Source organism: Balaenoptera ricei, chromosome 19 (genome assembly GCF_028023285.1).
Source record: "Balaenoptera ricei isolate mBalRic1 chromosome 19, mBalRic1.hap2, whole genome shotgun sequence".
Taxonomy (NCBI): Eukaryota; Metazoa; Chordata; class Mammalia; order Artiodactyla; family Balaenopteridae; genus Balaenoptera; species Balaenoptera ricei.
In genome coordinates this window covers 12562602-12577231 of record NC_082657.1, presented here as the reverse complement: position 1 = coordinate 12577231, position 14630 = coordinate 12562602, and the positions used below count along the sequence as shown (strand labels likewise).

At 43.5% G+C, this 14630-nt stretch overlaps 1 protein-coding gene across 1 annotated transcript; it reads right to left on the bottom strand.

The window, feature by feature from the left end:
• Positions 1-3287: 3287 nt before the first annotated feature.
• On the bottom strand, positions 3288-13455 carry LOC132353082 (cytochrome P450 2G1). Its single transcript, XM_059903968.1, has 9 exons — positions 13276-13455; positions 12077-12239; positions 10553-10702; positions 8696-8856; positions 8265-8441; positions 7314-7455; positions 5146-5333; positions 4878-5019; positions 3288-3469 (listed from the first exon to the last, which is right to left on the bottom strand). Exons 1-9 carry the CDS (start codon positions 13453-13455, stop codon positions 3288-3290), a joined length of 1485 nt encoding a protein of 494 aa, XP_059759951.1.
• Positions 13456-14630: the final 1175 nt, after the last annotated feature.

Sequence of the window (14630 nt, the reverse complement as noted above, 5' to 3'; positions counted from 1 at the left end):
TCTGTCTGAATTTAAAAAAAAAAAAAAAAATTCCACAAGGACTCAGAGGCAAAGAATATACAAATCAATTTTCACTGCAAAGTAAAGGAGCTGTTACAGTGGAGGATTACTGGACTGAATGTCAATACTATGACATAGTATGAGTGTGTTTCATGTTTGGTAATTGCAATCATTGTTGCTTTTGTTGTGGTCATCCATGTACAATGCTTGGTGTCAGTCGATTTATCTCTTGTAAAAATAAAATACAGTGTGTGTGTGTGTGAAAAAAAATAAATAAAAAAAAAAAAAAAAAAAAAAAAAAAAAAAGAACAGAGAACCTATAGAGATAGAAAATAGATTAGTTGTTGCTTAGGGTGGGGTGTGGGGTGACAGAGTAGGGGAGTGACACCTAGAAGGTATGAGGTTCATTTCTGAGGTGATGAAAATGTTCCAAAATCGACTGCAGTGATGATTGCACCTATCTATGAATGTATCAAAAAACATTTAATTATACACTTTAAGTGGGTGAATTTTATGACATGTGAATTTTATCCCAATAAAACCTTTTTAAAAGCCAAAAAAAAGTAAAGAAAATGTCCTCTCTGACTCATATATCCTGATGTGTTCTTCCTATCAGTGAAAGTATAAAGACAATTGATTCACCTAATTTCTGAGACAAACTTACTCCAAGGAAATAAAAGGGATATCGACTCTCTCAAAACTTTCTCATACCATCTGGTGTCACCCCAAACCCTTGGGCTTCTCTTCTTGCATCATAGCCTTCGACACTATCCTGTCCTTCCATCAGAGCCCTGGCTACTCTTGCTGTCACTGTCCAGAGATGTTAGCCTTCTTCACTTCACTGTGAGCCCCATGAGGTCACTGAATGAATCTATCCTGGTCACCTTTATGGCATCAGTTCCTTCCACAGGGCCCCATTTAGAATAGGAATGTGTGTTGAATGACTACGGTGCCTTATAGCTCTTGGAATTTCTAGGAAGTATCTAATTGATTCTCCTCATCAATAAAAGTGAAGGTGGGTACAAGGCATTACCATTTCTTGTCCAACGTGAGACACCCCTAACAGCAATCTTCACTACAGAGGTACCCATTAGGTGACTCTCCATGGTGGTCCTAGTCTCTCACTGCCCAACTCTTCTCCCTCCCTTCTTTCCTTTCATGGGTGTCAGATCTGTATCCTGGTCTGAAGACTTTTCCTGACCCACTCTGCTTTCTTCCTCTTTTGTCTTTCCCACACATTACCCCCCAATAAAATGATGCACTCCCAGCTCTGTCTAAACCTCTGTTTCCTGAAGGACTCAATTTACACACTGTCCATCATGGCATTTGTTCTTTATCACATACCCAGTCTCAAAACTCTTCCAATTTTGGAAAATCCCATATTGTGTGACTCTTAATCAGGGGAAAGTCTTTGTCTCCCACCACAGTAGCTGAAGGGGTACCATTAATTCTTCCTCACCACATTCTGACTGTGGCTTGGCTAACTGGATCATCCTGCTGGGAACTTTGACTCTTGCTGGAGGAAGTGACACAAAAACACAGACACAGTTAGGAAGTTGTCCACAGTGGCTTCAATGGGTCAAGAGTCCCAAGGCAGTAGTGTTCAGTGCCTGGGGATTGGGGTGGCAGCAGCAGCCCCTAGCTGGATGGTTCTGGTCATTACCTTGGCTGATGTTCTCCTGGCACAGCTCTTTTTTTTTCCTACTCATATTCTTAGCCTAGCTTTCCAGAATTCCTATTGATTTTTTTTTTTTTTTTAATAATTCTTTTATTGTAAACTGAATTGTTTCTTCCTTTGTATTTCTAATTGGTCATTGGTTTTTTTTTAATTAATTAATTAATTCATTATTTATTTTTGGCTGTGTTGGGTCTTTGTTTCTGTGTGAGGGCTTTCTCTAGTTGCGGCGAATGGGGGCCACTCTTCATCGCGGTGCGCAGGCCTCTCACTATCGTGGCCTCTCTTGTTGCGGAACACAGGCTCCAGATGCGCAGGCTCAGCAGTTGTGGCTCACGGGCCCAGTTGCTCCGTGGCATGTGGGATCTCCCCAGACCAGGGCTCGAACCTGTGTCCCCTGCATTGGCAGGCAGATTCTTAACCACTGCGCCACCAGGGAAGCCCCTTCCTATTGATTTTGTGAGCTAACCAATCACCTTCCAGTAGCTAGCAGGCTTTTCTACTTAAAGTAGCCAAAGACATTTTATGTTGATTAAAAATAGGAACCTTGACTGTTAGGGGACTTGGGAGTCTCTGGGAGGTGTCATGTTGAGAAAGAAGTTATAAAGGATGAACTGTTATCCCTAGAGTGATACCTGAACCCCCTCTTTCACTCATGCCCTGTGTTCAATACATTAGCAAACCCTGCAATCTCATGCATCATAATAAATCCCAAATCCATCATCTTCTCCCCACCTCCACTGGTTCTGCTGTGTCTGAGCCAACATCACTGCTTGTAGTAGCTTCCTAATTGGTCCTTGATTTTGTCCCCCCTCCCTCCCTCAGTTTATTCATTGTATAACAGCTAGAGCGAGCCATTTAGAACAAGTCGATACATGTCACCTTATGTTCACCAACCTTCCCAAAGACCTCCCTCTCGCTCAGGTCCTCACCAAAGGCCACGAGGCCCCACAAAATCCAGCCCTTTAACCCTCTGCCTCATCTCATTCACTCCTACTCTCTCATTTCCTCCTCTACTCCAGCTACGTGTCTCCTTGTGGATTCATGCACACACACATAGTCTTCTGCCTTATGACTCTTGATTGTTCTGCCAGGAACACTCCCTTCCCAGGTATCTGCACAGCTTGCTCCTCGCTGCCTTGTGAAACCACCCATGCCACCAATTTAAAATTCCAATTCTGGATATCTCTAGCCCATTTCCCTACTTTGCTTTTCTAATGCACTATACCATTTAAAAAATTTATTATGTTTATTCTTCATTGGCTGCCTTTGGTCTTTATCAGGGAAAAGTCAAAGGAACAACATAAAGGTATGGAGTCTACAACAAGAATTTGGTACAGTCAGAAACCTAGCTGGAGGTGAACAAATGAACTTAAAATCTGCAAGCCTTTGCCAAAGTCTTGGACAGGGCATTACTTTTCTGCTGGTTGTAGAAGATACACAGCTCCCTATTTCTGGGTGAACCTCGCTGACCTGTGTCCCTTGACAGTGTAATAGTGCCTTCTCTTAGGGCTGTTGTGAGAATTCAGGAAGATGAAGAGGTTGGGTGCGCGTGGACACGTGGGCAGGGCTCTGTTCTCCGACGGTTCCTGCCACATCCAACAGGGGGCGCTCAGCGGGCCGTGACGCAGAGCTCATAGGTCGGAGGGATGTTGCCAAAGCCCGAGACCTTGGGCGTGACATCGATGTCAGCGGGTGGCACCAGCGAGCGTAGGGAGAAGTTCTGAAGGATGGAGGTGAAGTAGAGAAAGATTTCCATGCGGGCCATGGCCTCGCCCAGGCAGATGCGCTTTCCTGCGGGCATAGAGGAGGGCGGGAGGGAGGGTCAGAGCTGCACGGGATAATGGGAGCAGCGAGAGTGTTCCGGTCCCACCACCCCTCCGCCTCAGCTGCCTCCTCAGCATCTCTGGGGTCATGATAACACCCACTTTTTAGGGTTATTATAAAGATGCAGTGGGTTTCAATAGTTAGTGCTCTGCTAGGATCTTCCACTTATAGGGGCTCAACACGTGGAAGCTACTCCTTTGATGGCTCAAATTCGAACAGATTCTAGCATGGAATGAATGGTTCTAAAGGATCCACGAATTTGAAGATTCTTTTCATTTCCAGTTCTTAAAGGTTTATGAAGTGCCTACTAGGTGCCAGACACTGGTGAGGGAAGATAAAACGTCACACTTAAATAGTACTTGCTCTAAAAAAAAGGGTTGATATATGTATACATGTAACTGATTCACTTTGCTGTACAGCAGAAACTAACACAACATTGCAAATCAACTATAGTCCAATAAAAATGGGGGAAAAAAATAGTGCTTGCTGTTTGTCAGTTACCCTTCCAATGGTTTGGAGAGATTACTCTCCATTTTACAGACAGGGAGCTGAAGTAACTCATTCATGGCCCCACTGATGGTGTTTGTAAGTGGTGAAGTGGGGTCCTGTTTCCTAACACTGCACTGACACCAGGTTCAGTGTGGCTTACACTTAAAATACAATTGTTCTAAGATATTATGAGTTACCAAGCTACTGTTCATTGGGCAGATCTTCCTTGCTGCCTGTTATGTACTGTCTGCAAACTAAGAATCTTCTAACATTTTTAAGTGGTTAAAAAAATCAGAGAAAAATAATATTTTGTGATGTGAAAATTAAACAAAATTCAAATTTTATTGTCTATATGTCTATAGTTTTCTTTGGCATCCATCACAGACATGCTCTTTTTCTTTTTTTTTTTGGCGGTGCTGTGTGGCTTGTGGAATCTTAGTTCCCCGAGAAGGGATCGAACCCAGGCCCCACGCAGTGGAAGCTCGGAGTCCTAACCACTGGACCACCAGGGAATTCCCCAGACATGCTCATTATTTATGAATGTCTATGGTTGCTTTTGTAGTACAATGTGGAGCTGAGTAGTGCAGATTGCACAGTCCACACAGAGACCATATGGCCAGCAAAACCTAAAATATTTTCTATTTGGTCCTTCGAAAAAATATGCTGACCCCTGTTTAGTGCTATTACTTTTCTAATTATCAGAGTCAATGGTTCTAATATTCCATCATCCTGGAATTCTAGGATTCTAGGATTGTATGATTCTATGAAATAGCATTCAACTTCCCATTCAAACCCGAATGTCAAATACAGACCAATGGTTGCGGGATATATCTAGCATGTTTCTGCAGGGGTGGTGGTGGTAGGGACTCAGACCATAGACACCTACCAGAAGAAAAAGGCACAAAGGCTTCATTCTTCTTGAAGCGGCCCTGCTCATCCAGGAAGTGTTGGGGATAGAAGGCATCTGGGTAGCGGAAGTAACTGGGGTCTTTGAGGACTGAGCCAAGCAGAGGAAACACGTTGGTGCCCTGGGATGAATATGGGGGCAGTTAGGAGAAGTCAGTGTTGGAGTATGAAGTATGGAGTATGGTAGGGAATGCAGAGGAGAGAAGGGCACAGTGGAGGGAGGAGTGACAATGAAGGTACAACTCCACCTTGGGCAGAAGGTAGCCTCGGAAATGAGTGTCCCGGATGACATTATGGGGGACACCCATGGGCACGATATCTGTCAGTCTCTGTATCTCATGGATCACGGCATCTGTGTAGGGCATCTTGGCCCGGTCATCGACACTTGGGATCCGGTGTGGTCCAATCACCTGGTCAATCTCTTCGTGGATCTTGGCTGGAAGAGACCAGAAAACATAACAGACAATGATGCAGGAGGTGTTTCTAGAGACCAGGGTTGGGTTGTGGGTTTGTATCTTCAGCACCTGTGGACCCTGAGGGAGCAGGCCATGTGTATTTGGACTGTCTCTTTATTCTTAACACCTGACAAGAATAAGAATTGGTGGGGCTGATAAACACTCATCAGACCAGGAGGCAAGAGTGGAGCCTTGCATGTCAGCTGGGACATTTGATCGTTATCTTGAAAACACTGAGGAACCATGGAAGGCTCATGCTCAGGGCAGTGTCCTGCTCCCAGCTGAGCTGCCATGCACAGATTTTTGACAGGCTGGGAAATAGGTAACGAGGACAGGATGGAAGCAAATGACAACAATGATGTGACAGTGATTAAGAACACTATTGGTGCAGTTACTCCTCTCTGCACTTCCTGGATAAGTGACCTTGGGGCGAATGACTTTACCTTCTGAGCCTCTGTTTCTTCATCTTCAAAACGGACGTGACGGTCTAACAAGCTCATAGAGTTGTAAATTTTACATAAAATCCAGTATGCAAGTAATTAGGGTAGTGCCTAGCACATAGACGATGTCCATTAAATATTTGATGATTTAGATTGTAAAAGACAACTTGGACAATGAAGGAGGGACTAGATGAGTTTGAGTGGAAACAAGTTAGTCTCTCCCATTATCTGTAACAAGAGAAATTTGTTTGTTTTGAACTGCATTAGAAGGGAGAGGGGGGACTTCCCTGGTGGCACAGTGGTTAAGAATCCGTCTGCCAGTGCAGGGGACATGGGTTCGAGCCCTGGTCTGGGAAGATCCCACATGCCGTGTAGCAACTAAGCCCGTGCGCCACGACTACTGAGCCTGCACTCTAGAGTCTGAAAGCCACAACTACTGAGCCCACGTGCCACAACTACTGAAGCTCACGCGCCTAGAGGCTGTGCTCTGCAACAAGAGAAGCCACCACAGTGAGAAGCCCGCGCACCACAACGAAGGGAAACTCCCGCTTGCCGCAGCTAGAGAAAGCCCATGTGCAGCACGGAAGACCCAATACGACCAAAAATAAATAAATAAATAAATTTAAAAAACAAAAAAAAGAAGGGAAAGGGACCAAAACTGGGGATTTTCCTTGGTGAGTAATGAATTTCTCATTACTGGAGTTACCCAACCAGACTAGATTGCAATTTACTGGTGATGGATTCTATTTGATTCTGGCTCTATAGTTGGCTAAATAATGGCCATCAAAGTATTACCTCCAGGACTTCCCTGGTGGTCCAGTGGGTAAGACTCCGCACTCCCAATGCAGGGGGCACGGGTTCGATTCCTGGTTGGGGTAGAGCCCGCATACCACGTGGTGTGGCCAAAAAAAAAAAAAGGTATTACCTCTTAACCCCTGGAACCTGTGAATGTTACCTTACATGACCAAGGGCACTTTGCAGATATAATTAAGGATTTTGAGATGGGGAGATTATCCTGAGTAATCCAGGTTGGCCCTACATGTAATCACAAATGTCTATATAAGAAGGAGGCAGAAGGATCAGAGTCAGAGAAGATGTGACATTGGAAGCAAAGAGAGATTTGAAGGCACTATGCTGCCGGCTTTGGAGTCGAGGGAAAAATCGTGAGCCCAGGAATGAAAGGAATACAGCTTTAGAAATTGGAAAAAGCAAGGAATCAGATCTACCTTGGTTCGATCCAGTGAAAGCCTATTTGAACTTCTGAACTCCAGAACTGTAAGATAATAGATTTTTGTTGTTTTAAGCTACTAAGTTTCTCATAATTTACTGCATAAACTATTACAAGCACCAAGCAGGAGATTAAATTAAACGGCCTTCCAAGCCAGAGATTCTGAGATTACACATCCTAAGTTTCTAAAGTGTGAAGAGTCTAAAGCTGTAGGGTTCTAAGGTTTCAAGATGATGTCTTCTTTCCTGTTGGAAATGAGAGTTACCAGGTAAGCAGCTCAGGTGGACGCTCACCTTCTACTTCAGGATGCTTCATCATTAGCAGCAACCCATAGCGTAGGGTAGAGCTCACAGTCTCAGTGCCAGCAAAAAAGAGGTTGAGAGTGGTGAGGACCAAATTCTTTAGGTTGAATTCCGTGTGGGGATTGTTTTTATCCTGAAAATGACAGGGATAATAAATAGAATCACCCTTCTCTGCCTCTATCTTATTTTCTCCCTGTGTATAAGGTAGGGCTTTGTGAAAACACAAAAGATGGGTGAACCAGGTGAGTATCTGGGAGAGGAAACAGCCAGAGCAAAGGTCCTGAGGCAGAAGTGTGCCTGGCGTGGAACCACAAAGTGTGTCGGGTGAGAAAAAACAAAGAGAAGGCCAGCATAGTTGCCGGTATAGTTGAAGTGTAGTGAACAGTGGGGAGAATGAAGGAGAAAAAAGTAGAGATTGCTTTGTCAGAAAGTTGACAGGATATTGCCTTTGAAAGTTCTAGGACATTAGGGTAGCATAATTTAAAACTGCCTAGTACAGAGGTTCTACAATAAAAAAATATAAATTTCTAAAATTCTAAGTATCCATGATGTAGAGGTATTAAGCTTCTAAATTGCTACAAATCCAAGACTTTAAACTTTTAACTTTAAACTCAAAAGTTTAGACTTTAAATGTTTAAGCTCCACCAATTCTAAGACTCTAAAGACTCATTCTACTTTTCTATATTTGTAAGTCTCTGGCATATAGGATTAGAAAGGCGTAAGATTTTAAGTTTCCATGTTCTTAGAATTTTTAGATTCAAAGTTTAAGAGTGTAAGAGTTTATGCCTTTACAGTTTCTATATCTCATCTATAAATAAAAGTAAACCATGTGAAACAATACTTGCTCTTTTGTCGTCAATATGTTTACAGATGAGTTTAAAGTTGTAGGCGGTAAGGATTGGGGAGATGAGAGGAAAGGATTGGGGGAAGAGGAAGAGGTACCTGGTGCATCTTGATGAGGAAGCAGTCAATGAAGTCTCGAGGGTTTTGGGGGTCAAGGGATGCTTCATTGATCTTGACCCTGGAGGCAATGAAGTCCTTGAGCTCCTCTATCAAGTAGTAGATGCGATTGTGTCTTCCTGGCAAATATTGCATGATTCCAGAATACATGTCATATAACTGTGGGGAATAAGCAAAGGGGATTTGTCAACAATGGGCACCAGAGGCCAGCATGGGCTGAGTCTGGAGTCAAATAGTTGGGCTCAACATCCAGCATTGGGTCTGAGAATTGCTTGCATGAGGCTCTTTGCTTCTTGGAGACCCAGGACATTTTGATATTTGCCTCCCAGGATTGTGGGGAAGATGAGTGAGGTAGAGGCAGGGGTTTAGTTAACTGAGGTTGGGGGGTGGACAGAGAGGCGGCTGGTGGGCACCTGGGCCCAGGGTGTGCTCATCTCGATGAAACTCTCGTTGATCATCTGCAGCAACTTCAGGAACTGCTTGTCCTCATAGTCAAAGCGGCTTCCAAAGACGACGGAACTGATGACATTGGAGACAGTGCGGCTCAGGAAGAAAGTAGGTTCGATGGGGGCCCCTGGGTGTTGGAAGTTGGAGGCCATGAGTAGGAACATGGGATGTGAAATCATTCAGTTGCAGATATGAGTCCTGACTCAACTGCTTAACAGCATTTGTTAGTTACTTCATTTTTGTGTTTTGAGTCTAGATTTCCCAATCTGCAAGTTTCTTTAGTAGCCACTTCATTGGTTCATGAGTATTCAATATAATTATTCATGTGAAATACTTAGCACAGTGCCTGACATGTAGTAAACACAAGAAGTGCTGGTGGAGGGACTTCCCTGGTGGCACAGTGGTTAAGAATCCATCTGCCAATGCAGGGGGCACGGGTTCGAGCCCTGGTCTAGGAAGATCCCACATGCCGTGGAGCAACTAAGCCGTGAGCCACAACTACTGAAGCCCGCGCGCCTAAGAGCCCGTGCTCCGCAACAAGAGAAGCCACTGAAGTGAGAAGCCTCAGCTCGCCGCAACTTAGAGAAAGCCCGCGCGCAGCAACGAAGACCCAATGCAGCCAAAAATAAATAAAATAAATAAATAAATTTATTTTTAAAAACTTGAAAAAAAATGCTGGTGGAGCTTAATCATTATTTTTTGTTATTAGTATTTAATTGTTCGTGCTGGAGAGTCACACATTTGGGAAAGAAGTGGTGGTACAGGACACATTAAAAAAAAAAAAAAAGAATGGCTTGATCTCTCTATCTCTACCAATGATTCCATCTGAGCTATTAGGAAAATCCTTCCCTTGGTCTCAGCTGCACCATCTATAAAATAGGATGCCGGTCAGGTCAGTGGATTTGGGGACAATTTCTCTAAAACAATGCATATATTCACAAAAATGCAGTTTTGCAAATAATTTCTAGGGGTACGTGAACTTTCAAAGTCTTTATGCAGACCATTTAGCATCCATGGAGTTCTAAAAATTTGTTTCACGACAATGTGAATATATGTAACACTACTGAACTGTACACTTAGAAATAGTTAGGCTGGCAAAATTTTACATTACATGGTTTTTACCAAAATTATGTATTTTTGTACGTATATGTGTGAATATATACCTAGATAGATAGATAGACAGAGAGATGTAATAAAATTTAATCCTGTCACTAGGAAAAGGCACAAACTCACATATCGCCAAAGTCTGCATTTGATACCAGGAGCTCAAAAACTCCTGGAGATCCACTGATTCAAGTCTCTGGACAAGTGATCCCTAAGGGTCTTTCATGTGAACTTTTTTTTTTTTTTTTTAAGGAATTCCTTTATTTTTGTTTATTTATTTATTTATTTTTGGCTGTGTTGGGTCTTCGTTTCTGTGCAAGGGCTTTCTCTAGTTGCGGCAAGTGGGGGCCACTCTTCATCGCGGTGCGCGGGCCTCTCACTGTCGCAGCCTCTCTTGTTGCGGAGCACAGGCTCCAGACGCGCAGGCTCAGTAGTTGTGGCTCACGGGCCTAGTTGCTCCGCGGCATGTGGGATCTTCCCAGACCAGGGCTCGAACCCGTGTCCCCTGCATTGGCAGGCAGATTCTCAACCACAGCGCCATCAGGGAAGCCCCATGTGAACTTTTAACATGGACTCTGGCTGGAAATCTCAGTAAATCCTCCATCTTTTTCATCCTCTCTCATTCCAAAGCTTTCTCCCACCAAGGCCCATCTTGCCATGACTGAGCTCTCTACAACCACCCAGCCCCCTTGTAGCCCTCCCCCTTGTGGCCCCCATACCCTTGGTCTTGCGTAATTCCTCTAGTAGGAAGCCAGCCTCCTCCTGGATCCGCTCCTCAATACTCCTCTTCCCCATCCCGAAGTCCCGAAGAATGGTCAGGGAGAAGCGTCGGAGAATCCTCCATCGTTCTCCATTAGCTAGAGCTACACCTGCCAGAATCTAAGTGTCAGGCTCCTGCTTCCACTCTTTTTTGTGCCCAACTCTGTGCTGGACTGGGAGGGTGCCAGAATATGACAGCTGTAAACTCTGCTCTCGGGGATGCCTCTTCCAACCTCCCAGGCTTAATGGGGAGACTAAAGTTCCCTCCCTACTGGACCTCAAAAACAGTCCAGGACTGAGGTGAAGGAAATCAGGCTAGTAGTGATTGCGGGAGATCAAGGAGAGTTTCTTACAAGATAGAGACCTGGAACTGGATAGATGCATAGGATGGATGGATGCATAAGAATATGGAGGGAGATATAGATAGAATGCCATATAGAGTACACCAGAATGCGGAGACTACTTCTATTTTCTATGTCCTACTTGGATTCTCTAGACATAAACACATAAGTGTACACAGAAGATCACACCTGTACATCAATATACCTACACAAAAGGAGTTACCACGCAGTAAGCAGTATTTAGAAGTTTCCAGACATGCATGGATTGGTGAATTAGTATTTGGAAATTTAATGAAATGATTTTGATAGATTAATGAATGGGAGGAAGAGTTTATGACTGCAATGACTGATGAATGGATGGATGAAAGACTTAGTGGATGGGTGAAGGGTTAATGGATGGGTGGTTTCAGATGTATGGATAAATGGCTGGAAGGATGATTTGAAAGATTAATAGGTGGATGAATGATGGAAGGATAAATGAACGGATGGATGGAATGATGGATAGATAGGTAAATGGAAAGTTAATTGATAAATGTATAGATCAATTGGATGGAAAGATATTTGTATAGAAAGTCTAATGGATGGATGGATTGTTTTGGTGGATGTATGGATCAATGGCAAAATGGAAGGGTGGAAGGAAAAGTATAAGGATAGATGGACGGATGGAAGTATCAAAAGAATGTTGTGAGGCTGCTTGGAATTGAAGGATGTGGGCAATTAGAGATGGATGTATAGGTAACATTAGAAAGGTATCTATCTAAAGGGAGGATGCAGAGACTTATGGGTTGGGTGTGTATGTACGTATAGGAAAATAAGAAGTAAGGTTGGCTATGAGGGCTTGAGTGAGTACACAAAGAGTGTCACTAATCCATTAAAAATAAGAACACAAGTAACACAGAAGATATCCTAGAGTCAGATGGTTTGGGTTCAAAATAAAATGGTTCTACCACTGACTGTTATTATCTAACCTCTCTCACCCTCGACTTCCTCATTTGCAAAATTAGTAAGACATTAATAGCTCCCTCAGAGGAGTCACTGCAATAATTCATTTAGAGTACTTATCAGAGAACCTGGGACATAGAAGTACATTACACTTTGTGATTACATTTTGTTTTTATTTTTGTTGTTGTTGTTGTTACCTACCATGACCTTGGAAGTTTCGCTCTATTGAAGCCAATTCTCCACGGCCGCTGAACTCATCTGCTCGGTCTACCAGGGCTTCCTTCACTGCTTCATGTCCACATAAAACAACTACCGGCCGGGGACCCATGTACACAGTGAAGACTGGGCCATATTTCTCCCTGAGCTGAGAGTGAAGGAAGACATAAGAGGAGGGGGCTGATTGGAGTACCAAGTAACAACCAACAAGAATTTTAGGAGATGGAGATTTCAAGGAGATAGAAATGTGGGACTAACAGATAAAGGTGAGCTCTGGGCTTGGAAAGACTACTGAGGAAAAGGCTCAGAAGCCTTGGCTTCTATCATCCTGGGAAAGATCCTCCAACACTGCCACAAGGCTTGGTTTCTGCATCTATAAAATGATGGACCTGGATGAGATGGAACTCCAAGATCCATGCTTCTGCCTCTGAAGTGCTAAATTTCTAGAATCCTAAGATTTCATGACACTGAGTCTCAAAGTTCAAAGACCAACAGAGTGCAAGAGTTCTTGTGTTTAAGGATAGAAGGTAAGGTTATTCCAAAGTCCTGAGGTTGTGAGAGGCTTAAGGTTTAACATGCTAGGAGTCTGTGTTTCCAAGAGTTTCAGATTCTGAAATTCCAGACATTTAAGGTTGTGTTTCCAAGAGTCTGTGTTTTAGAAGTCAGAAATTTCTTTTTTTTTTTTTTTTACCCTTCCCCCTCCCTGTGTCCTCAAGTCCATTCTCTGCGTCTGCGTCTTTATTCTTGTCCTGCCCCTAGGTTCATCAGAACCTTTTTTTTTTAATGGATTCCATATATATGTGTTAGCACATGGTATTTTTTTTTTTTTTTTTTTTTTTTAGTATTAGTTGTTCTGTTTGTTTGTTTTTTTATACTGCAGGTTCTTATTAGTCATCAATTTTATACACATCAGTGTATACATGTCAATCCCAATCTCCCAATTCAGCACACCACCATCTCCACCCCACCGCAGTTTTCCCCCCTTGGTGTCCATATGTCTGTTCTCTACATCTGTGTCTCAACTTCTGCCCTGCAAACCGGCTCATCTGTACCCTTTTTCTAGGTTCCACATACAGGCGTTAATATACGATATTTGTTTTTCTCTTTCGAAGTCAGAAATTTCTACATTATCTGTCTATAGAATTAATTGCTTCCAGCTCTATGAGAGGAGTAGACAGACTCACCTTCATGAAAGACTGAAAAGTGGCATCAGTACGAACTTGCAACAGGTTCCCCAGGAAAGGTATCGGTGTGGGACCAGGGGGCAGCTTCCCCCCTTTGCTGGTCCGTTTCCAGGCGATGAGGATGAGCAGACAAGACAAGCAGAGTGCCAGAAAGATGGTGAAGGCCCCTCTCAGCTCCATGGTGCCAGGTCGAGCGGTTGTGTCCAGGGTACCAGATCCCGCCTAAATACATTCTGGGAAATCAGCTGTGCAGAAATCTGAACACCCTGGGATTCAAGTTTTCCGGGTATGGATGCCATCAAGGAAGAGATTGCTTTATCTGGGGGGTGGGGGTGGGGCGGCGGTGATTATATAACCTATAATCTCCCGACTGAATAAAGATAGATTGAATTCATCTGGGGAAATCCACTGGGGCCATTCCCCTTTCTTCATATTTCCAGTTCCTCAGTTCTCCCTCAGCTCAGTTTCCAGTTCAACTTGTCTTGGTAGGACGTGGGAAACAGTTGAACATCATTTTTAGGCTATTTCATTAAGGGTTGTACAATCTGAGTTCAAATTTAAGTTCCATCTTTTCTTCATTGGGTGAGTCACCTAACCCTCTTGGACTCAGTTTCCCTGTCTGTCAAATAGGGTAACCATACTGTTTTAGAAAGTCTTTTTTTTTTTTTTTTTAAACACAAGGAGGGATGTTTCTTATTTATTTATTTATTTATTTATTTATTTATTTATTTATTTTTATTTTTGGTTGTGTTGGGTCTTCGTTTCTGTGTGAGGGCTTTCTCTAGTTGCGGCGAGTGAGGGCCACTCTTCATCGTGGTGCACGGGCCTCTCATTGTTGCGGCCTCTCTTGTTGCGGAGCACAAGCTCCAGATGCGCAGGCTCAGTAGTTGTGGCTCATGGGCCCAGTTGCTCCGCGGCATGTGGGATCTTCCCAGACCAGGGCTCGAGCCCGTGTCCCCTGCATAGGCAGGCGGATTCTCAACCACTGTGCCACCAGGGAAGCCCTAGAAAGTCTTGATAGAGAACAGAGATGGCTCCTCTCTCCTTGCTAGACCCTAGTTAACCGGTTTAAAAAAAAAAAGAGAGAGAGAGTAAGATGAAGATTTAGAATAGCAAAAGAAACAACTTTACTGAAAGGGTTTAATTCAACAAGTTCTACTGTTTTTACTAAAGATATATTAAATAGTAACAATCAAAGGTTACCTGTGTTGGTTTATCAGAACTTTGCTGGTGTGTGTGTGCGCATATTCATTTTCAAAGTCTAAGATGTAGGGACCACTTCTGAGTCCCAAACTCTAGAGGGGAAGATCACCTCTAGAGACATGACCTAGTGATTGCTCTCTGTAATAATCTAA